Source organism: Neolamprologus brichardi, chromosome 16 (genome assembly GCF_056152115.1).
Source record: "Neolamprologus brichardi isolate AB-2024 chromosome 16, ASM5615211v1, whole genome shotgun sequence".
In the NCBI taxonomy this organism is placed as follows: domain Eukaryota; kingdom Metazoa; phylum Chordata; class Actinopteri; order Cichliformes; family Cichlidae; genus Neolamprologus; species Neolamprologus brichardi.
Genome location: NC_142119.1, coordinates 35,019,895 through 35,042,951, shown reverse-complemented (window position 1 = coordinate 35,042,951; position 23,057 = coordinate 35,019,895). Strand labels below are relative to the sequence as shown.

General features: G+C 41.9%; 1 protein-coding gene across 1 annotated transcript in view; it reads right to left on the bottom strand.

Annotated features, from left to right (window-relative positions):
• Positions 1 to 23,057, bottom strand: part of LOC102793719 (titin-like) — a 220,477-nt gene that overhangs the window by 145,142 nt on the left and 52,278 nt on the right. The window contains exons 41-62 of the mRNA XM_087852940.1: positions 12,689 to 16,450; positions 11,719 to 11,997; positions 10,871 to 11,434; positions 10,354 to 10,635; positions 9,984 to 10,262; positions 9,620 to 9,901; positions 9,247 to 9,525; positions 8,745 to 9,032; positions 8,375 to 8,653; positions 7,977 to 8,258; positions 7,610 to 7,888; positions 7,168 to 7,446; positions 4,901 to 5,179; positions 4,520 to 4,807; positions 4,143 to 4,421; positions 3,576 to 3,857; positions 3,111 to 3,389; positions 2,748 to 3,026; positions 2,393 to 2,671; positions 2,018 to 2,305; positions 1,651 to 1,929; positions 1,044 to 1,325 (exon numbers count right to left, since the gene is read on the bottom strand). Of these exons, the coding sequence (XP_087709066.1) occupies positions 1,044 to 1,325; positions 1,651 to 1,929; positions 2,018 to 2,305; positions 2,393 to 2,671; positions 2,748 to 3,026; positions 3,111 to 3,389; positions 3,576 to 3,857; positions 4,143 to 4,421; positions 4,520 to 4,807; positions 4,901 to 5,179; positions 7,168 to 7,446; positions 7,610 to 7,888; positions 7,977 to 8,258; positions 8,375 to 8,653; positions 8,745 to 9,032; positions 9,247 to 9,525; positions 9,620 to 9,901; positions 9,984 to 10,262; positions 10,354 to 10,635; positions 10,871 to 11,434; positions 11,719 to 11,997; positions 12,689 to 16,450 (9,948 nt within the window). The remainder of the gene's footprint in view (positions 1 to 1,043; positions 1,326 to 1,650; positions 1,930 to 2,017; positions 2,306 to 2,392; positions 2,672 to 2,747; positions 3,027 to 3,110; positions 3,390 to 3,575; positions 3,858 to 4,142; positions 4,422 to 4,519; positions 4,808 to 4,900; positions 5,180 to 7,167; positions 7,447 to 7,609; positions 7,889 to 7,976; positions 8,259 to 8,374; positions 8,654 to 8,744; positions 9,033 to 9,246; positions 9,526 to 9,619; positions 9,902 to 9,983; positions 10,263 to 10,353; positions 10,636 to 10,870; positions 11,435 to 11,718; positions 11,998 to 12,688; positions 16,451 to 23,057) is intronic.

Here is a 23,057-nt window from a genome sequence, read left to right as displayed (position 1 = left end):
CGGGAGACAGACACTATCTCTACTTTTAAGATTAGGCTTCAAACTTTCCTTTTTGCTAAAGCATATAGTTAGGGCTGGACCAGGTGACCCTGAATCTTCCCTTAGTTATGCTGCAATAGACATAGGCTGCCGGGGATTCCCATGATGCATTGAGTTTTTCCTTTCCAGTCACCTTTCTCACTCACTATGTGTTAACAGACCTCTCTGCACTGAATCATATCTGTTATTAACCTCTGTCTCTCTTCCACAGCATGTCTTTATCCTGTCTTCCTTCTCTCACCCCAACCAATCACAGCAGATGGCCCCGCCCCTCCCTGAGCCTGGTTCTGCTGGAGGTTTCTTCCTGTTAAAAGGGAGTTTTTCCTTCCCACTGTCGCCAAAGTGCTGCTCATAGGGGGTCATATGATTGTTGGGTTTTTCTCTGTATCTATGAAGCGCCTTGAGGCGACTTTTGTTGTGATTTGGCGCTATATAAATAAAATTGAATTGGAATTTAATTGAATATGTTTTTATACCAAAACGGTTGCTCTAAGTACAAATGGACACAATTGTAAGACTGAGATGTGTAGAGATGTCATGTTTTCTTGCACTGCAGCTAAGATCATGGAATCATAGAAATGCATCAGAAACTACAACAAGCCAGCACGTTTGTGGAAAAAAACCAATTTGTTGTACTACAGACAGGATGGTGAATTCCTTTAGAGTTGTAGAAGTTCAAACATATGTTGCTGGAGCTATAGGTAGAATGACTTGGATTTTAACAAAGAGCATTACAGTCAACTTAGCGTGAAGCGTTATGTAAAATGTATTGGCTCAAGTGAAATGATCTGTTTTGACTTGCAGATTAACATTTTTCAGCAGTACAAGAAAGGGAAAAGCCTCAGATGACCCTCGACCATACTGGATTGTTAAATAAAGTAGTGCAATCAGTTATGGATACCAGCTTTAAGCAGTGGAGCACAGCTATATAACCCACCAACACACTGAACAGCCACTGTGATCAGAATAATAAAATATATTTGAGAAGTCCACGGGATGCTAACCTTTAATGGTAAGTGTAGTGCTGCAGCTCACACTGCCAGCATCATTCTGAGCCTCACAGGTGTAAACTCCATCATCCTCAAAACTAGTGGAGACCAGTTCTAGCACTGCTACTGAGTCAACAAACGACGTCCTGTAGTTGCCACCGTCTGTAACTTTGGCGTCGTTTTTGTACCAGGTAATTTTCAGAGGGACTGTGCCACTGACTTTGCACTCCAGGCGGAGTGACTCACCCTGCTTCAAAAACTTATTGGCAGGGAGTTTCAGTAGAAATTCAGGTGGTTCTGGAAAGCCAAAACACAGATATGTTATCAGCTGGAGGCATGAGGAAACACTCACCATTTAACATGGTTAAGATGGGCAGGAGGTGAGCAGATGAGATAAGCCAACAATGATGGGTTAGAAGGAAAAGCAAAATGGCTGCGTGAATGCCATACAAGTGCTAAATATATTGCTTCATAGAAAACGCAGCAGTGGAAAAGCCGTACATGATAAACAAAATGCTGCAAAGCTACACAAAATGTAACTGAAGGATTGGGTTTTGCCAGCGATGAAGAAATGAGATAAACACATCTCTGCAAGAATTGATTTAAAAGATGTAAATCCAACCTTTTACTGTCAGGTTTGCACTACAGTGTACGGAGCCAGCATCGTTGCTGACTTGGCAAGAGTAGACTCCACTCTGTGTGACGCCCACTGAATAGAGCTCTAAGAAACAGGACAGCCCATCAAGCCCTATTAAACAAGTAGGCCCAGTCATAAGCTCTGCGTCATCCTTAAACCATTTGACTGTGAAGGGAGGAGTTCCCTTAAAAGTGCCTTTGAAGCGTGCAGTGGCTTTGGGTAGAGCAGTCTGCGACTCGGGCACTGTCACAAAGCTTGGCGGTTCTGAACACAAGATGGACAAGGTTAAAGATGTACTCACCTTTGGTTTAGGATCATATGACCAATCGTGTTAAAAACAGCAGTGTCTGACCTTTGACCACGATGGACCCACTGCATTCACAGCTTCCTGCTGCGTTAGTCAGTTTGCAAGAGTATAACCCTGCGTCAGATCTCTCTAGCTGTTCAATTTCAATGGACACAGAGTTGTCCTGCTGAATGAGCTTGTGCTTTAGACCACTAGAGATTTTGGTTCCATCTTTCTTCCATTCCACAGAGATGGGGAGAGAACCAGATATTTTGCAACATATCTGAACAAAGGACCCCAATATCTCGTGCATGTCTACCAGGGGTTTGATGAAGCTTGGGGCAATTACTTGCTCTGTTGCCAAGAGAACACCAAGACACAAGTTAGACTTTGTGAACATATTATTATGTATAGCAGCAGCGGTGTGTTTTTGAAACTAACCTAATACAATTAGCTTGACTTTGCAGGTACAGCTACTGATGTAGTTTACCACCTCAAAGACATACTCTCCTTCATCCTCTGTCTGCGCAGCCTGAATCTTTAGGCTGCTGATATTGTTCTCAAAGATCAGCTTGTGCTGCCTGATGGACTTGAGCTCCCTGCCATCTTTCATCCATTTCACCCTGAGTTCAGGGGAGCCTGTAACCTTACAGTCCAGACTGACTGGATCTCCAACTGTAACCTTTACCACCTCAGGTTTCTCTGTGATCTGCGGAGGCACTAAAATCCCAAGCAAAGTCAACAATTCAGAACGTTTCTGAGCCAGAGAAAAGATTTTATAGCTGCAACTAGTTACCTTGCACTGTGAGGGTGGCAAAACACTTATCCTGCCCAGCCTCATTTACCACCTGGCAGGTGTATTTGCCACCGTGTATCGCCTCACAGGCAGGGATCCGGAGTGTAGCCACATTGCTTTCAAATGTTCTCTGAATCTTTGGATCCTCCAATATCCAATTCTCATCTTTTTTCCACTGTACAGAGGTGATGGGAGAGCCTTTCACAATGCACTGAAACTCTGCCATTTTACCCAGAACAGTAGCAGTGTTCTCAATTGTCTTGATGAATGTTGGTGGTTCTATTAGGAAAGAATGAAATATTAAAGTTTAAAGACCTCACCTCAAATGAAAATATGCAGAATTATTCTTCTGCTTAGACCAACCTTTGAGGCTTAGTGTAGTCTTACAAGTACAGCTTTCCACCTCGTTAGCAACAGTGCATTGATATTCACCAATATCTACAGCATCGCATTTGTGCACTTCAAGACACACGGTGTCATTTAACTGAGAGAAGGCATGTTTAGCACTGGGTTTGAGCTCCTTTCCATCTTTGTGCCATGTTATCTCAAAGGGACCCGTCCCAGCAACTTGACACTCTAAAATGGCAGTGGAGCCCTTCACAACATCAGCTCGAGCCAGTTCTCTAATAAACGATGGCGGTTCTGAAATGAGGGAGAGCAAACGGACATGAACCTATTCTACTCCAGCAAGTATTTCTTGCTGGTCCAGAGGTTTACAGTTCATATATGTTTAACTTAAATCAGATCAGTCTAGCTCTTTGTTTGAGGGAAACCACTGCTTTGAATTCAGTGCTCTTGTAATTCTAGCACAATGAACATTCAACACACCTTTGACCTTCAACTCCATGCTGCAGCTCTCACTGCCAGCTTCATTACGAGCTTCGCAGTAGTAAAGCCCACTATGTTTAACCTCAGCCCCACAGACTTCCAGTGTTGCCACAGAGTTGACGAAGGCCATCTTATAGTGATCAGTGGGGCTGATTTCAGAGCCTTCTTTGAACCAGTAGATGTCAATCTCAGGTGTGCCGGTCACCTGGCACTCAAAAACCTTACTCTGACCAGGACAAACTACAGACACACGGGCTGGGATCTGTGTAAACTTTGGAGGCACTAAGGAAAAAAGAGAGTGACTGATAAACCATCAGATGAACAACATGGGGGACACATTCACAAAGTGTATGTTTCCATCCAAGTGTTGATAACATAAGCAAACTCATAGCAAGTTTTGGGAACTTGCAAGGGGGGTATTTTGGAAAATTTAGGTACGAATTATCAGTCGAAAGTGGAGATTTAATGTGAATCAAAGGGAAAAGTCAAATATAACGTGAGAAAAATGTCTCCAACAGATGGCTGGAGGCATACTTGGCAACTCAGTTTCACATAAAGATTAATAACCTTTGACAAAGAGTGTTGCTTGGCATGAAGCGGAGCCAACATCGTTCTGTATTTGGCAGACATAGTCTCCAGAATCTGTGGTTTTTGCGAAGAAGAGTTCCAGTGTGCTCGAGGTGTTATCTTTGATCACCGACCAGTCAGCACTGGACAGGATCTCTTTATTGCTTTTAAACCATTTGGTGGTGAGTGGTGGTGTGCCAGAGAACAGTACACTAAATTGGACTTTTGAGCCAGGCAAAACATTTATGGATTCAGGTTTTTCAAGAATGCACGGGGATTCTGAAAGACAGAGACAAAGCAATTCTGGGTAAAAATGCTTCTAACTATATTTCTTTGTACACATCCATCTGCTCAATGGTACAAAAATATGTTCAGACCTTTCACAAATAAGACTCCAGAGCACTGGACCGTTCCTGCTTTATTTGTAGCAATGCAGGTATAATTGCCACTGTCTTTAGTGTCGAGATTGGAGATTTCTAGAAAGGGAACATTTTCAAAGAATGTGCATTTGTGTTTGTCATCGGTTTGGATCTCTTTCTCATCTTTGTACCACTGTATGGTTATTGGAAGAGAACCAGACACAAGACACTCCAGATGCGCAAATGATCCTTTGACACCCTCTGTCTGTTTCAGTTTTCTTGTAAAAGACGGAGGAATTATTTGATCTAACGTGGACAAAAGAAAAAGGCGAGTGAGAAACAATGTTCAAAGCAAGATTAAATTAAACAAAACTAAGGTGATAGACATTAAGAACAGACCGAGAATGGTGAGTGTGGCATCACACGAACTTTGTCCAACATCGTTTGAAACCTCAAAGACATATTCACCATCATCACTTTTCTGAGTTTTAATAATCTTCAACACAGAACTGGTATCTTTGCTCTGCACTTTATATCTCTGGCCTGAGGTCAGCTCCTTGCCAGCCTTTAGCCATCTGACCTTCAGGGGTTTTGTGCCTGAGAACCTGGCTTCCAGAGTAGCCGGATCCCCCTGAGTCACACTGATAGACTTTACCTCTTCTGTGATTTTTGCTGGTTCTGGAGTGTCCCAAAAAAAAAAAACAGTCAGCAAAGATCTTAAAGCTTCCTATACTACAACACATCAACTACAGACCATCAACCTGAGCCTACAGAACACTAAAGATTCTACACTTTGGTTCTTGTCAGCTTACAAGGTCACATTCATGTAATTTCAAGCATGGATGAGTATAAAAGTCGTCAATGTTTTAGTCAAATCTCATTGTCTTAAGTGAAACTTCCTGCTAATATGTTCAGATTTTAGAAAGCCATGTGAAAAAAAGTACACCTTCATTCTAAGGTTTCACATATCAGGACATTCTCTTAACTCTGTTTACTGATGTTTGTCAGCATAACTTTCTTAATGTCCCACCAAACTATTTATATCAGATTCATGTCGAGGGATGGGAATCAAGAGCCCATTAGTTCATGTCCTTGAAATTGTTATTGTGCTTGCCCATCGTTTCCACTTGCACGTGCTACAGTCAGCTGATTTCAGTTTGTGTGGCGGAGGAGGAAAATAGCAGCGCCATCTACAGCGTGGATATGAACATTACTTTTATTTTTATTGCACTAAAGGGCAGGTTGGTAAAGTGGAAACTGCATCAACTGCATCGTCAGCTAAGCTAGCCAAGAACCCAGAGTGAATGCTGACTCCAGCCCAGAACTTCGACAGGTAACAAATGGATGAGCAGTCAGGCTTCCTGTTTCTGCTTTACAGTAGAGTCTGTGTGACAATCACTTTGAAGTCTCTGTGGGCCGAGTTTTTTGCTTTTATTGTCAGCGTTGTGTGTTCATTTCTAAAGGACAGAGCGTATGTTTGCCCTCATTAGGACAGAAATGTGTGTTGGTGTGTGGAACTTTAGCCTGATTTTTATATTGTTAACTGGCATTAATGAGACATTTCAGGGCATTTTACGAAGCAACAAGAAAGTAATGGAAAGAGTTGTGCAACGAATGACGTTCTCCGGTGAGTAATTAAGTAATGTGATGTCTCTGATATGCTATTTTGTGACGAGAGCCAATGAGAGCGAAGCAAGAATCGAAGAGAATCAAATTGAAATGTGAAGAAGATTGATAAGTGATATCACTAAATTCTTTTCTGCTGATTTCTGGACTTTGACTAAGCCTTTGCAACACCTTTATTTTCATTTTTGGCCATGATGTTGTAGTTTTGCTGGTGTACTTGGGAATACTGACCCTTATTTACTGATATGTGCATGGAAATGTTCCTACTTTGTGCAAAAAGTCTACATGCAAAATCACAGATGATGATATAAGTAATTTTTAATTTAAGACCATTTAAAATAAGGAATACTGTTTTATGTTTAGATTAAAAGGTAAAAGCCTACATCCTTACCTTGAATATTTTATATGCTTTACATGTATTTTTTTTAATCTAATTGTAATTCTGAGCACTTTTAAAAAACTGTGACTGATGACCAATAATTACATTATAATCATTATAATAATAATTCATATTATTCAAAGTGTGACATGGACATGCTTGCAAAAGTTGCAATATGTTGCAGTAAGCTGCCATGCCAGCAGAGGGAGACATTTTTTGCAAGCCAACATAATGATCACAGGAACACAATTACATTTAAATATATATTAGCTGCTTAAATTAATAATTTCTGCCAATTAGGGACCCTGTAATGCATTCATACCTTCCTTCCTGACTGCTATTTACCCCGGTAATTCCTATGGAAGCAGTAAGGGTGTATTTCACACACTACTTCTGCATTTGGAGTTTTTGTTAAGTAATGTTATGGTGTATTATGGTACGTGTAATTATTCATTTAAAGTTGTAGTTACATAATTTTAAGACCTACTAGGGGCCAGTTACATTTTGATTATGTCCAAATATGTGGACTCTTAGAATTGAAGGAGGGTGTACTTCCCATTTCACAGGACTGCAAGAAAACAGTCAAGTTTTTCAACCTGTGAAGGCACACAAAGATTTTAATAAGGGTGCAAACAAAGTTGAGTTTAATATCTTAACCAACCTTTGACTGTCAGCACAGCAGAGCATGTCTGGCTGCCAGCCTGATTCTGCACCTGGCAAGAGTATTTACCACAGTGACTGCTCTGTAAGTTGGTGATCTGCAGTAGCGCAGTCTTGTTCTCATATGTAATCTGAATGTTTTCAGCCTCTTTGAGCTCATGGTTGTCTTTTAGCCAGGCCACAGTCATGGGCTCAGAACCTTTCAGACTGCAAATGAGAGAAACCTCGCTGCCAGCCAATGAGCTGAGGTTCTCCAGCTTTCGAACAAATGATGGTGGTTCTGCAAAGAAAGATGTAAAAAGCTGAGCAATCTCAAGTAAATTCCTTCTGAACAAAAAGAGAACTGTGCTTGCTAAGATTTCAAAATATACAGATTAAAATGCAGCCTTTTGAAATGTAAGGAGAAGCTTATGGCAGCTAACAACAAAAGCACCTAAACTAACCTTTTAGCGTTACATGACAATCACAGGAGGCCCTTCCCACTTCATTCTCAACACTACACTGGTACAAACCAACATCTCCTGTTTCTACTGCAAGAACCTGCAGTGCTAGCAGGTCATCTTTCACAGTAATCCTGTGTCTTTTGTCGTTCCGAATCAATTTGGAGTTTTTATAAAATGACACAGTAAAAGGAGCAGAACCAGAGACTTGGCACTCTAGCGTCAGCTCAGAAGCTTTCACCACGTCCTTGTGCTCCAAGCTACGCAGAAACAATGGCGGTTCTACAACAAAACAACAGACATGTAATATAAATAGTTACATCACCAAGAAAAGAAGACGCAAAATCGTTAAAACTAACACTAAACCAACCTTTGACTATAACTGTGCAGGTGCAACGGTCACTTCCAGCCTCACTTGATGCCACACACACATAATCTCCACTGTCCTCTACTGTACAATTAGCTATTTCTAGAGTTGCCATCAAGTCGATCAAGCTCATCGTGTATTTAGTACTGGCACTGATCTCCATTTCATCCTTGAACCATTTGAAACTGATGACTGGGCTGCCAGTTACTTTGCCCTCCAGCCTGGCAGAGTCACCACTGGTGATGAGCTTGGTTGCCTCGGGTTTCCTCACAAACACGGGAGGTTCTGATAGAAGAGGTTAATATCCAGTATGAGACAGAAGAGATTTATGGTTAATATCATATCAGTGGCTGAATCTGAAGTCAGGTTTATGAAGTTGCGCGTGATACTAAAGACTGCACCTTTCACAAAGAGGACTACCGTGCAGTCTACCTTCCCGGCATCGTTGGATACCTCGCACGTGTATTTCGAGGTATCAGTGGGCTTTACAGAGTGAAGCTCCAAAGAGCTTGAAGAGGCATCTTTTTTAATGAAATAAGTGCCCCCTGTAATTATCTCCTTTTCTTCCCTGAACCACTTCACAGTTAAAGGAGCTGTTCCAGTGAATGCTGTTCTTAAGGAAACTGTAGTTCCTGGAATAACATCCTGGTCATGTGGTTTCACTGTGAACGCTGGGGGTTCTGGAGGCCAATAACACAAATTTTTTTTACGTTAGTATGAAATGATTCACGTAAAAAAACAAATGCATAAGATAAGCCAAGCCTTCGTGACCTTTCACATAGAGCGTGCCGCTGGTTTCTTTAAAGCCAGCTGAGTTGGTGGCTCTGCATTTGTAAACACCAGAGTCAGCCTTTTCTAGCCACGTGATTCTCAGTATAGCAGAGCTGTCTTTAAATTCAGGCTGGAATTTGTCTCCAGAAACAATCTCCTGGTCGTCTTTGAACCAAGTCACAGTCATGGGCTGTGACCCAGACACCTTGCAATCCATGGAGACGGGATTATCAATGTTACCGTCAACTCTTTTCAGCGACTTGGTGAAAGCTGGAGGCATTATCCGATCTGGACGTTAAAGAAGAAAAATCATTTATTTGCAGTTTCACACTGACAGGAACCACTGAGCAAAAATCCAAAAGCAAATAACATTGTACACGCAACATTTTAGGGCTGTAGCATAATGCATTTCCCAAAATGTATGAATACAATGTGTTTTCCGTGTAAACACACACAGCTAAAACAAAGGAAATTTCAGAAGTAGCTGAAACCAGCAGCCAACCTAAGACAGTGACTGAGCATGTGCACTGGTCTTTCCCGACTTTATTTGCCACTTCCATTTTATACTCCGAAGTATCTCCTCTTTCTGCAGTAAGAATTTTCAGGGTGGCAATATTATCCTTCAGAGTCATCTTATATTTACGGCCACTAATGATCTCCTTCCCATCTTTAAACCACTTCACTTTGAGATCTGGGCTTCCAGAGACCGTGCACTCCAATGCGGCTGAGTCCCCTGCCGTCACACTAATGGACTCTGCAGGTTCTACAATCCTGGCAGGTTCTGGGATAAGACAGTTTTTAAGACAAAGAGTTTAGACATAAAAACCTATATTACAATATGTAAAGGCATCGCTGCATCAAAGATGCTGTCTGACCTTGCACAGTCAAGATCGCTTCACACTTTTGTTGCCCAGCCTCGTTCTCCGCTTGGCATGAATACTTGCCACCATGGCTGATGGCAACTGTTGTTATCGACAAACTCACAACACCGTTCTCAAAAACCATCTTGATATTTGGATCATCGTCTCTTAGCATCTTGGAGTCTTTCATCCATTTCACAGTGATGGGAGTCGAACCTTTAATCATTCCTTGTAGTTTTACTGTATTTCCCAAGACTGCTGTAACACTCTCAACCCTTTTTGAGAAAGTTGGTGGATCTACAGAAACACATTACAAGTTAAAAATGGACAGAATTAAATCTGATTCCGCAGCTGCTGTGATGGGCTTGAGGTTACTAACCTTTAAGTTTAGCCATAGCCTTAGTGGTGACTTTTCCCACATCATTTGATATGACACACTGATAATCTCCAATATCTGCAGTGTCAAATGTTTGAATCTCCAGCCTTGCTATTGAGTCTTGGGAAATCAATTTATATTTCTGATCACTGGTGATGGGTTTCTTATTTTTTAACCAAGTGATTTCAAAAGGAGCCGTTCCTGTGACCTCGCACTCCAGGTGAGCAGCTGCTCCCTTCACTGCCTCTACTGTCTGCAGGTCTTTTCTAATGCACGGTGGCTCTATGCATCATAGGTAAAGTAAATGCAGTTAATGCCAAAGTTTGTTTTTTGTCTGAACTGAAGTAAATGTAAAGTAAATCCTTGGACAAACCTTTAACAGCTAAAAGAGTACTGCAGCTTTCACTCCCAGCATTATTTGACACCTCACAGGTGTATCTGCCACTGTCTGTGACCAGAACGTTCATGATCTCCACAGTAGCAACTCCACTCTTGAAAGATATTTTATGTTTGTCTCCATTACTCAGCTCTCTTTCATTCCAGAACCAGTGGATGTGAAGTTCAGGCGATCCTTTGATTGTGCACTGTAAGCGTGCAGCTATACCCTGTTTCCATGTGAGCTTAGATTCCATTTTCTTCACAAAGGCGGGGGGCTCTGAAAGAGTGTTTTGTTCAAAAACACTAAGACTTTTTATACATTGGTGAAATATAGAAAAAAGTCAACCAAGACATAAGAAAGCAAAAAAGAATGCAAAAAAGACATAAGACAGCAGCACAGTATTAGTATCAGCTTGGAGCTAGCTAAAAACTCTTGTCAACATTGACCTCACTTCAGGTAAATGCATAAGTTTTCATCACAGCAAACGGAAAGATCACCGTTACGATCTTACCTTGAACTGTTATCACAGCCTCACAGGAGGAGCTGCCAGCCTCGTTTGCAGCTGTGCACACATATTTCCCAGAGTCCTTTAGTTTGGACTTGGGGATCTCCAGAACAGCGACCTTGTCCTCAAAGGACAGTTTACTCTCCATACTCTGGTGGACTTTTTTGCCATCCCTGGTCCAGGTGACAGCCACACCAGTGTCCTCATTCACGTGGCACTCCAGCCTCAATGGGTCATTAACAGCTGCAGATACTGGCTCAATGACCGTAACAAACCGGGGCTTGTCAATAACCTTGAGTTCTACTGCAAAAGTAGCTACACCAACACTGTTGGAAGCCTTGCACAGGTACACTCCCTGATCAGTCAGTTCAAGCCTTTTAATGTGAAGGGAATACTTGTTCTTTTCACATTTCATGACATAGTTCCCTTCAGAGGAAATTGTTATGTTGTCCTTGTGCCAGACAACTTCCATAGGCGAGGATCCAGTAAGCGAGCACTGGAACACAGCTTGTTTTCCCACATATAAAGTCATTGGGTCTGGTTTTGATACAAATACTGGTGGGTACATCTCTATGGAGAGCAGGCAGAGCACACAAAAAGTTCAACAGGTTTAAAAAACCACCATTAAAAATAAACCTGTGCAACTCAGTGATCAATATGACATGGCAACATTTTGCTTCTTAATAGTGATATACTGCCAAATAATACAGCAGCTTAGCGCTATAAACTAAGCATACCTTCCACACTTGACCTTGACAATTCACAGTACAACACAGTGTTTGTATATAATTCTCTCTCTCTCAAACACATATATGCATAGCGATAATTTAAACGAGGTCCTTTTGGGATCTTACCGGTGACAATGAGCGAGGCAGTGCAGCTGTCTGTGCCGTGTTGATTTGAAGCTTTGCAGGTGTATTCTCCGCTATCAGCTTTGACAGGGTTCAGGAGCTCTAAAGAGGAACTAGTGTGGCGGCTGACGATCCGATACTTTTCACTCTGTCTGATTTCGGTGCCAGATTTGTACCATTTGAACGCCACGTCCGGAGCTTCTTCAATCTCACATTCAAACTTGGTGTGACTGCCGACATTTATCTCCAGAGGTGCGATTTTCTGCCTAAAGACAGGGGGCGCTGTTGCAGACACAGACAAAAAAAGCAAGTTAGTAATGAAATTTACTGCGACTCTTTAGGTAAAAACAAACAAACAAAAGATTAGGAAAAGGAATGGTGGAATGTACAATAATGGTGGATGGCAAGCCAAGGTGACTGTGGAGAAAAACAAAACCCAAAAAATGGCAGAACATTAGCCCCATGGTTTTACCAAAAGCAGCCTGGAAGAAGATGATATCAGTGTACGTGATTTTCTTGGTTTGTGAAAGATGAGGCAATCTGAAGCCCTTAAAACATGCAGAGAGACATTGTGGACGTGGTGACAGATCATGGGAAAACACGTTTAAAACAAAGCAGTCTGGTGCCACTTGCATGCCAATGTAAACATCCTAATGGCCAAATCGTGACAAACATTATAGCGAGAAGCTTATGCACTTCAGAAATAAAATTACATTACGACTGCGATGGTTCTGGCCTTTAAGGAAATACTGACCAAGATGATGTGGAAAAAAGAAGAGAGTGAGTTAGTATCATCCAGTGCTCTGCTTAGACTGCTCATGCCAAGCTATGAAATGAATAGAGGAACCAAAGTGATGCATATATTCATGTGAAGACAAAGGTTTGGAATGATCCACTGAATGATTAGTTGCTGTCAAAGAAAATGGATTGGATGAATGAGTGAATGATACATAGATTTTTCCTGTTATCAAACCTCTTGAGACCACAGTGAGCCTTGAAGATGTTGTTGTCCTGCCGGCTTCATTCTCAGCCTCACAAACATATTCTCCTTGATGCCTCTCCTTGACAACTTTGTTGATAACCATTGTGTACGTGTCGTGGTCTTTGGAACACTTGAACTCTTTGCCAGATTGCACCAATTGCCCATTGAAAAACCAGTTAACCTTTGTGACGTACTTAATGGTAGTGCTGAAGGTTACTCTACTATCTTCTTCTATCTCCATGTCATTGAGAGAATTAACAATTACAGGATATTCTCTCAGTTCTGGTTTGGATACTTCGATGGCCTCTTTGGAGATGCTGACATCCACCGCCTGCTCAGTGGTAGTAGAGGTGGTAATGATAGACACTTCTACATCTTTTTCTTGACTTGTAATGATTGTTGACCTCACCTCCTGTCTTGAAACTTGCTCTGACTGCTCAGAAGCTATGCGACCTTCAGTTTGAATTTTGATATGGGATGACCGTTTTACCTTTGTGTCCATGGATTCCTGCACTACCACCTGTTCCTCCAATGTAGCATGCTCAACTGCCATTTTAGACTCAGTTTGAAGTGATGCCGAATGAGATTTAACAGCAGTAAAATCCGCTGCGCTCTCTGTCACGCTCACAGTCTTTACTATGGATGATACTGTTTCGCTAGAGCGAGCTGAGGTGACTTGTGCCCTCTGAGGTTTGTCTAGTTGCATGGTGCCTTGCTGTTCTGAAGTAAGAACATGGGCCTCCTGATATACCATGGAGTGAAATGCTGCCTGAACCTCAGTCCTGAGGTCAGCTGTCTGAGGGTATTCCCCCTCAAAAGCTAGAGTGATCTCCACAGGGGCACCTGTTGTTGTGATCAGATATGTGAACATGGCCCACTTGGGCTCTCTTTGAACCTTGACTTCCTGTACTTCTACAGCGTGCAGGTGTCCTACAACTTCAGCTAGTAACACTGGCTGTTCACTGGCTACAGCAGACTGAAGAGCATCTCTGAGCTGACGCTGTATATTTGAAGTGGACGATTTAGGGATCTGGATCACAAATGTCATCTCTTTAGGCAGAGCTGTAATATCTTTAGATTCTGGTGCCAAAAGGGACAATTTTTGCTGTGCATTAACAGCAACTTTGGTGGTCTCAGACTTGGTGATCTCTTGAGAGAATTCACCTGTCAGCACTCGCTTCTCGTCCATCATTACTGACTGCCTGACTGACTGACCCTCTTGGATCTGAACAGCAAAGTCCTGTTCTGCTGCCTTTAGAAAGACACTGCTCTCAGTGGAGATCTCTTTCTCCTCAATCTGGATTGGCTCAGTGGGTACTTTTGGCTCTACAGTTGTCTGACATGTGAATCTGTCTATAGCTGTTAAATGATCTGTGTGGCCCTCCTCCAAAGCCTGTTCGTCTGTCACAGAAGTGACATGCATCACGTTCCAGCGATCCTCCTTCTGTAGCAGAGCTCGCTGATGCTTGCACTCTGTGCTAACTGGTGTCTCTTTTGACAGCTGCACAGGCTGGTAGCACAGCTGGAGGATACTTTGTGGCTCGGGCTCAGTTCGAGACTGAGACTGAACTCCAGACAAGGACAAATCCAGTTCTGAGTAAAAATCAGCTGTGAGCTCTCGTTTCTCTTCTGAAAGAGCTGCGTGGCTTCTTGCCTTTTCTTGTTTCTGCATTGCCACCAGCTGGTCAGGCTTCTCAACTGTGAGAATGCCCTCTTTGGGTAGGACCTCCACAGGCTGGGTTGACTGGAGATGCAGCAGGGTAGGGGCCTCTTTCTGGTGCTCTATGGTTATAGTGTCTGCCTTGGAGTCAAACTCTGATGTAGCCTCACAAACTACTGTTCTCTGCTCATCCTGACTAACAGTATGTAGCAAAGTGGGACTCTTCCTGGTCCCTGCCTGCTCTGGCGTTGGTTTTTCATATGTTATTCTTTCCTCAGATGGAAGGAGGTCCTGTTCTGTTATAACCTGCAGGTGTAACAACTGCTTTCCTTCTATCTGGGACGTAATGGACATGGCACTGTCTAGACTAGGAAGCAACTGTGTGGACTCACCCTGCAGCATTTGTATCTCTTCAGCAGTTAGAGCTGCTTTCATCATTGTATCTTTACAGGTATGGGCTGCTTCCTCAGCAGGCCTCTGAATAGTGAATTCTGACTCCTTGCAAAGAGTTTGCTTAGACTCGTTCACTAAAGCTGTGACAGGTGGCTTATGTTCTTTTCTAATTGCAGACTTAACAGCAGATTCTGCTGTTGCTAACTCAGTTGTGTGACCCTCTGCAAGCACCTGCTTTTCTGTGGACTGGGCCGAGTATAAAATCTTAATACCTTCCTTAACCTTATAACCCATCTCTTCCTGTGGTTTGGGGATCTCCTGAGACTCCTCTTTCAGGATTGACAGTTGTGTTTTCACTTGATGACCACTGACTAGATGTTTAGGTTCTGAAGTGATTTTAACAGTAGCAGACTTCCTGTCACCCTGTGTGCTAACAGCAGAGAGTGGTGTGAGCTCCTCAACAACTGCTAACGTGTGTTTTGACTTTTTTTCACTGACTGCCTGAAGCTCAATGAGATCTGGCGTTTGAATGTCATCGCAGTGCTGCTCTGTGAGGTCCTGACTCTCTTCAACAGACGATGTGAATGCTGCCATGTGAAGCTGTTTCGCAGGAACAGCTGACACTTGGTCTGGGTGAGTAGGAACCACAGACACCCGTTCCTCTGTCTCATGTGCCTGAAGTATTGCCGCCTGGTGGGTAACCCTCTCGCGGTACACAGTGGCAGTGGAGACATCTACTTCTCTAAGGGAGCTCACTTGCTCGCTGGGAATGATCTGCCGATCTTCTGTGCCGATGGTGTAAACCATCTGACCTGACTTAGCTTTATCCTGGCCTGGGAGGCTGACCTGGTACAAGCGTGACTCTGTTGCTTGTTCTGTCATTGAAACCTTGTAACCTTTCTTCTGAACGGTTGTCTCCTGTTTGCGAGAAGCAGAGACTGATTCTTTGAATACAACAAGCTCTGCACTACAAGCGGTCTCACCAAATTGGTTGGAGGCTTTACATGTGTATAAGCCGCTGTCCTGTTGTTTGACATTCTTAATAATGATGAAACCAGATCCATCTGAATTGGTTCTAATGGTACAGTTTCTACTGGGCTGGATCTGGAAAGGCCCCTTGAACCACTTTATATCAGGGACCGGATCACCACTGACTTTGTAATTAAAAGAAGCCTCTGTTCCTTCTGAGCACCTCACGGGTTGTATCTGAAGTGTGAAACTAGCAGGCTGACCTGTGAGCTTAAACATCTTCTCGACCCATTTCTCTGCCTGGCTGGTTTCAGGCTTTTTCACCTCCAGGTACGTGGTGCATGTCGTCTGGCCAAATCTATTCGTGGCAGTGCACGAGTACTTGCCCTCATATTCAGACGTGACTTGGGTGATAACCAGTGTGTACTCATCCTTCTCCTCTATCAGCTTGTATACAGAAGAGCTCTTTACAACCTTTCCATTGTGAGACCATTGCACAGTTGGCTTTGGAAAGCCTGATACTCTAACTGTAAACCTGGTGGTTTCCCCCGTGTTTACAGCTGCTCCGGAGAGCTGAGTAAGGAAAACGGGCTTTTCTTTCTTTTTCTCTAAAGTGGAAGAGTAAACTTTAGAATCTGGCTTGAGTTCAAGTGTTTTAGCTTTTTGTGGTAACTGGACACCAGTGTAGTAGGTTTCCTCTTGTTCTTCCACAGTGGTGATGGTGGTTTCCTCTGTCAGGAAATATTGAGCAGGACATTGGATAATAATATCCAAAGACAGCAGCTATGGTTTAACACTTCATTCACAAAATCAGATATTAGGACTGTCCTCATGTAAAACTTTTGCAGTCAGTTGTTGAGTTCAATCCGTATTTTGCTTTGTAAAAGTGAAAGCAAACATCTTTATATTTAAATTACAATAATGAAAAGTCTTATAATAATGTCTCAGTTTAAAAATATTCAAATTTTGCTTTAGCTGCTGAAGTAATTATGAGGACAATCCTAGGACAAAACTACAATGAGCACATTAACTATTAACAATTACATGAAACACAAACACTCTGACCATTCTGGTTTGTTTTTGACTTTTGACCCGTTTACAGTGTTAATTTATCAGACCACCACCTAGTGCAAGAATTATGTCACAGCTGCCCTTAATTAGTAGGGGTGGGGAAAAAATTGATACTGTGTAGTATGGTGATATTTTGTTTGCTAATAATGTATCGATACAGGGACAGCAGAAATCGATATTTTGTTACAAGAAGGTTTTTGTGCTCTGACTTCAGAGCATGTTGATCCTTTTTCTGAGCAAGAATCCTGACATTCCTTCACTGTCCAAATGTGTTTAACTTGTTTATGGCAGCAATAAACATGACAGTTTACTTATTTTAATTTAAGACATGTTTTATTTTAATTAAGTTTAAAACGTTTTTATTTAATGTAAAATTATATTTTGTTTTCATTTACTTTCAAATTCTTCAGTTGCTGAAGGGGCTGCATAGTTTTCATAAACTGCATAGTTCAGAATAGCTATAATTGTACCAGATGGTTGTTCAGTTAAGTTGGACTAGACTGTAATACAAACCGTTCAGTTTGTCAACAATCAAACTGAAATGAGAGAAAGACTGAGTGTGAGACTTTGATATTAGAGAAAATGAATATTGATAAAGTTTACCTTTATGTACAGAATCTGAATATCGCAAAATATTTTAAAAAATTGCAATAATATCGTACCGTGCGTTAAGTATTGTGATAATATTGTATCAAGGGATGTATGGTGATTCCCACCTCTATTGATTAGCAGAACTAGTATCAATTTTTTATAATTCTGAAATTTGTTTTATGTCTAAAATTTCTTATACATATATTCCGTATATATTTTATTTTCTTTAATAATTGATATTCTTTTGTTTTTTAACCACTTATTCCACACTAAATTCTGCTCTGCATGGTGTGCACACAGTGAAGGTTGGGGAGGGCCTGGTTGCGTTAAGAGATTTGATTGGGCTATGCAGTATCGGTAATGAAACTAAATGAATGGGCTGCTGTCAGTACTTGTACGGCTGGTTAGTAGCGGCCCTTTAATTGACCCCTCGGCTCAAAAGTGCACGGCCCATTGGGGAAATACCCAATATTCCACATTACCAGTTCAGCCCCAGTAATGTTTGATTAATGTCTGATTTCTCACGTAAGTCCAGTGTGCAGCTTGAATTTGGGAATAAAAATATTGTGCATTGAATTCAGTACGTTTTTTAAATACTTTCTTTGATTTTTATTGACAATTGGTCTGTATATCATTATCATCTGTTACATTCTTATTCATGACATATGAGGCAGCTGTATTTCATGCATTTCTTGAATATTTGTGTCTTTTATTCTGGAATGTTGCACAGAATAAAGACTGTTTGGTATGACTCCCAGAATCAGGAATTTTCAGCAAACTTTTCTACAAAACCTCGCTTTTAATGACTCAATTTTCTCTTTTAATGTTCATAGTGATAAATCATCCATTTGAAAGCTGGTTTAAAAAAGCAAGCTCAGACTGCATCAGAAATTTTATTATATAAACTGAGACAAACCAAGATGACAGCTGTACATATAAATGAAAGATTTCAACCTTAATATCAGAATCTTGTATTTTACTGGGTAAACATTCATACACCCCTAAAATTACACATATTTACAAGATGCCAAACTTATATTTTTAAAAGATTTTTCACAGTATTATCTATTTTTAAAATAAGTTATCAAGTTGCTCTTCTGTGACATTTAAAAATGCTTCAAAAAGCCATAAATTTCATTTAGAAACAGCAAGAACTTAGAATCACACAAAATCCAAAAAAAGAAAAACTCAGCTAGAAAAACTTCTGTCTCATCCAAACTAAAGAGCTTCAAGTTTCCAAATTGATTTGTGATAAGATCGCTGCTTAAAATGTGTTGTTTTAGCGTTGTCAGGGCTGGGACGAACTCACCGATGCATATCAGTAATATTTAGAAGATGATGTTTTATTTGTTAGTTATTCATAGGTGCTGCCTTTGAGCAAACACACAGGTTTTTGTATTTGTGATATTTGCCTAATACAAATATTAGTGTTGTTGCTATCATCTCCATTAGTGCAAATTTCTCTTAACACCAAAATAACAAAAAAAACAGGCTGCTAACATTTTTAGATTTTGGATATAACACTTTGTCACTGAATTGTAAATAAATTATGGTAATAATGTTGCTTTCAAAGAGTTACCGGACAATAGAGAAACACATAAAGCCACACTTTGAACAAAAGTGTAAAGTATCCAACACGTTCTCACTCCCAAAGCGTAACATTTTACGTTAGGTGACAAATCGTCAACATATTACGTTTTCGGCTACCCACCACGTTCCTAAATGACGACCTCGGAAAAAATGAGGAAATATGAGAACCATATGGACTCAATCTACACATGTTCGCTCTTTTTCTTCAAAACGCTTAGAAACACGCTATTTAACATCATTAAAGTCATGGTTAACCTCAGGAAAAAGGTTAGGTTTAGGGCTGGAATACAGGGCTGGAACGTCTATTACCACGGGAGTGTCATTGCACTGGATTTCGGCCATAACCCGCCGCGTACCATAAGAACGCCGAAGGTCTCCTTTTGCGTTCCTCAGGAACGCCCCAGGACGTGACAAAACGTCGGCATGTTACGCCTCGGGAGTGAGAATGGGCTCAAAGTATCACATTACCGTCACTGACACACTAAAAAAAACATTTCCTACATACATACTCAGTTATTTGAGCGCTAGCTTTGTCCTACATGTACGACAGGTAACCATATTATTGTTAGCCACAATCCTAAACCAGTAAGAAAATTTTAAGAAACTAGTTAGTATGAAAACATTCTCTTTTCAGAGAAATATGACATTTTTATGCTCTCTATAAAAGCTCTCTATAAAAATAATGTTTCTACTTCATTCAACCTCTATCCAGTCTTATCTGCAAACTTCTAGAAGATTGCTAACAGGCAGCACTTGGCTTTAAGTTGTAGAGCCTGTGGGTTTAATGTGCCTGTAGTATATAATCAGATATTGTAAAGAAATCTTACTGATGACTGAAAACTTACGTCTCATGTACTATATATATATATAGATAAATATATATAGAGAAATTGCACAGACGGTCTCTTTGAATATAAGCTTTTCCTTCACACTCTGTTTTTCATTCATTCATCTTTTTCCTCCCCAAGTCAAAATCTAATTCTACTGTGAAAGCAAAATTTAGATACAACACAAAATATGAATAAAAAAATGAATAAAACCCCCTAAAACACCTTCAGCAGTGCTGCGGTTTCAATGCAGCCAGCTGTGTTTTGGATTATGCACTTGTATTCACCAGCATCACTCTGGGTCACGTTAGTAATGAGCAGATTGAAGTGGCCTGCAGTTTTCACCTGGATTATATACCTGCTATCTGTGATACGGTCTCCGTCTTTGTACCATTCAGCAGTGGGGTTTGGCTTACCATTAACCAGACACTGGAGAATGGCAGGTGTCCCTACTGCTGCCGTTACATCAGTCAATGGTATGATACATTTCGGGGGTGTCTCGGTCACCTGAAACTGGAAGCTACACATATCACTGGACTTACCTTTAAATTCTATCTTTTCATCTTTTGCTGTGTCAGCAAATACATCAAAGTCAATGCTGACATATTTCTCTCCCTCTTCACTTGTTTTATTGTCAGTGTTGGCCACCAACCTGACTGCCCGCTGTGACTCATCAGCTTCTTGTTCAAAATCAAACTCCAGCTCAATTTCTGACACCTGTTCACCATCAAATGATGTGTTGCCAACCATCAAGTCAAACCTCTGGGGCTGGACTTTGGCGCTGCCGAGGGACACGGCGGTCAGCTCCCTGCCCCTGGCCTTTCCCGAGAAATCCTTGGCACTTAACACCACTAGGGAAGCCCTACATAGAGTCTCTCCGACAATGTTGATTGCCCTGCAGGTATACACGCCACTATCCTGTGTTGTGACTTTGCAAATCTTCAGGAAATGATTGTCACTATCAGAAAAGTGCAAGTATTTTTTGTTATTTTGAGGAATTTTTCTATCACCTTTGAACCAGGATACGATGGGAGATGGAATTCCCATAAGTGAGCACTCAAACATTACAGTGGTGCCTTCTGGGCTTTCCATGTCACAGATTGGATTGATGAACCGTGGGGGCATCTCGGTGACCTCAAATGCTATTTTCAAGTCATCGTGCTCCTGGGTGACAAAGTCCACAGCACCCTCCTCATAAATACTTGGTAACACATTCAGAGATATGATCATGCTCTTATTGTCAGCTGTGTATTCAGGTATGGTGATGATCTTCACCTGTTTCTCAAATTCTTTGACTTCATTTTCATCCAGCTCTACTTCCAGCAGAATCTCTTGAGGAGATGGTGAACGAGAAGAGTCATCTTCCTCCACATCGAACTTCATGACGTGCTGATGGGAGACAGCAGGTGGGACGGGTGTAAACCTTACTTCCTGTGATACAACGATCACTACAGCAACACTTCTGGCTTCGCCAACATAATTCACAGCTTCGCAGATATACTCCCCCTGATCGGCTCTAGTGACATTTTGAATTGTTAGTGAGATGCTGTCACCATCCCGCTCTATAGTAACCCTGTCATCCGCTACCAGCTGGGTTTTGTTGCGGAACCAATTCACCTCGGGCGAAGGTAGGCCAAACACCTCAGCATAAAATGTTAATGTGTCATTCTCAAACACGTTTTTCTTCATGAGAGGTTTTAGGAAGGCCGGAGGGATCCCCTGCACCTTCTCCTGCAGGGTTGACAACCCCAAAGACCCTCTGGCCTGGCTGAGGATTTGATTTTCTCCCACATTCATTCCAGATAGAGTTTTTTCGATGCCCTCGTCAGTAGGAGAGGTTAGGAATTGAACAGGTGAGAAGAACCTCTCACTTGAGTCTTCTGTTGATGGTCTTTTGTACTCTACAGGGGAGAATGGATATTCCTGAGGGGTCTTAAACCCACCAGATTCATCAGAACTTGGAGTATGAAAGAACACGGGAGACTTCGGAGCGTGAAAGGACTGTGCAATTGGTTGTGAGACTTCAGTAGAGGAGCCCGGGGTGTAGAACCTCTCAGCTACCTCAACTATGTCTTCACTCGCAGTGCTGCCAATCTCTATGGACATCTCAGACTCAGGGGACAGCGGCCTCCCCCAGTCTGGAGGAGGACTATAGTAGTTGTACACTGCACCAAAAGTGACCTCCTCTTCCTCTATGGAGCCAGCTGCTGCTGCTCCCCCAGCTTGATCTGCTGAATCTCCTTCCTTTCCACGGTCAGCAGCAGCTGTAGACCGACCATGTGGGTTCGCTGTTGCGAGTACTTTAGGCTTGACAATAAACGTTTCAGGTTCTGACTTCAAGCGAACCTCAATTTTCTCATCTTCACCCTTAATTTGTGTAGGAGACTCAATTAGATCATCAACCACTGTGTTCTCTGATACTTCCTGGGATTCTAGCATGCTACCAAAAACACCGCTGTCCATAGATACTTCTGGGAACAAAATCAGCGCCTCATTATGAGCTTTGTCCTTAGTGGGCTCCTGTATGGAAATAAGCTTATCGCCAGAAAGTTCACCCTCCTTATGCACATGCTCTAACATTAAATCAAATTCCTCTTCTGATCCTTTCACATCACGCTTCACATGTTTTTCTACTTCTTCTAAAACCCCCCCAACACTAGCATGGTCAGAATAATTTGCCGTACCACTTTCTACAGAGCAAACCCTTGGAACTGCACTTTGGCTTGCTGGTTTTAGAGATTTAGAAATTTGTTTGGGCTTAACAGTTCCTTCAGGTTGAGAAGAAAGTGTGGGAAGGCAGCTTCCTGCAGGTACTTTCTCAGACTCGAAAGCAATGTGGCTGCCAGTTTTGTCAAATGTTTCCCATCTAAATCTCTCCACTTCACCCGCCTCAGTGTGTTGAGGGAGTAGGCCAAGTTCCTGTGACCCTGGTCTCACCACCTCTGGAGACTCCCGCATTTCCTCAATGAACTGTTTAACTGCACCACAACTTACTCCTGAAATAACTTCCTTACTGACATCAGTGACCTGGGAGGTTTCAAAAGAGACGGGCTTGTTGGTTTCTACTGGAGCATGAGAGGCTTTGTAAGAACTTTCACTTCTGGTTGTAGGTGAAGCACGCTGAACACTCTCTGTTTGCATAGTATCAGGTTTATGTGGCATTACCTCTTCCTGCTGGTTAAGAGGCATGGTAACAGACGGTATAAACTCCTCTGGGAACAGCGTTTTCTTGCTTTCCTCTTCCAGAGAAAGATTTTCC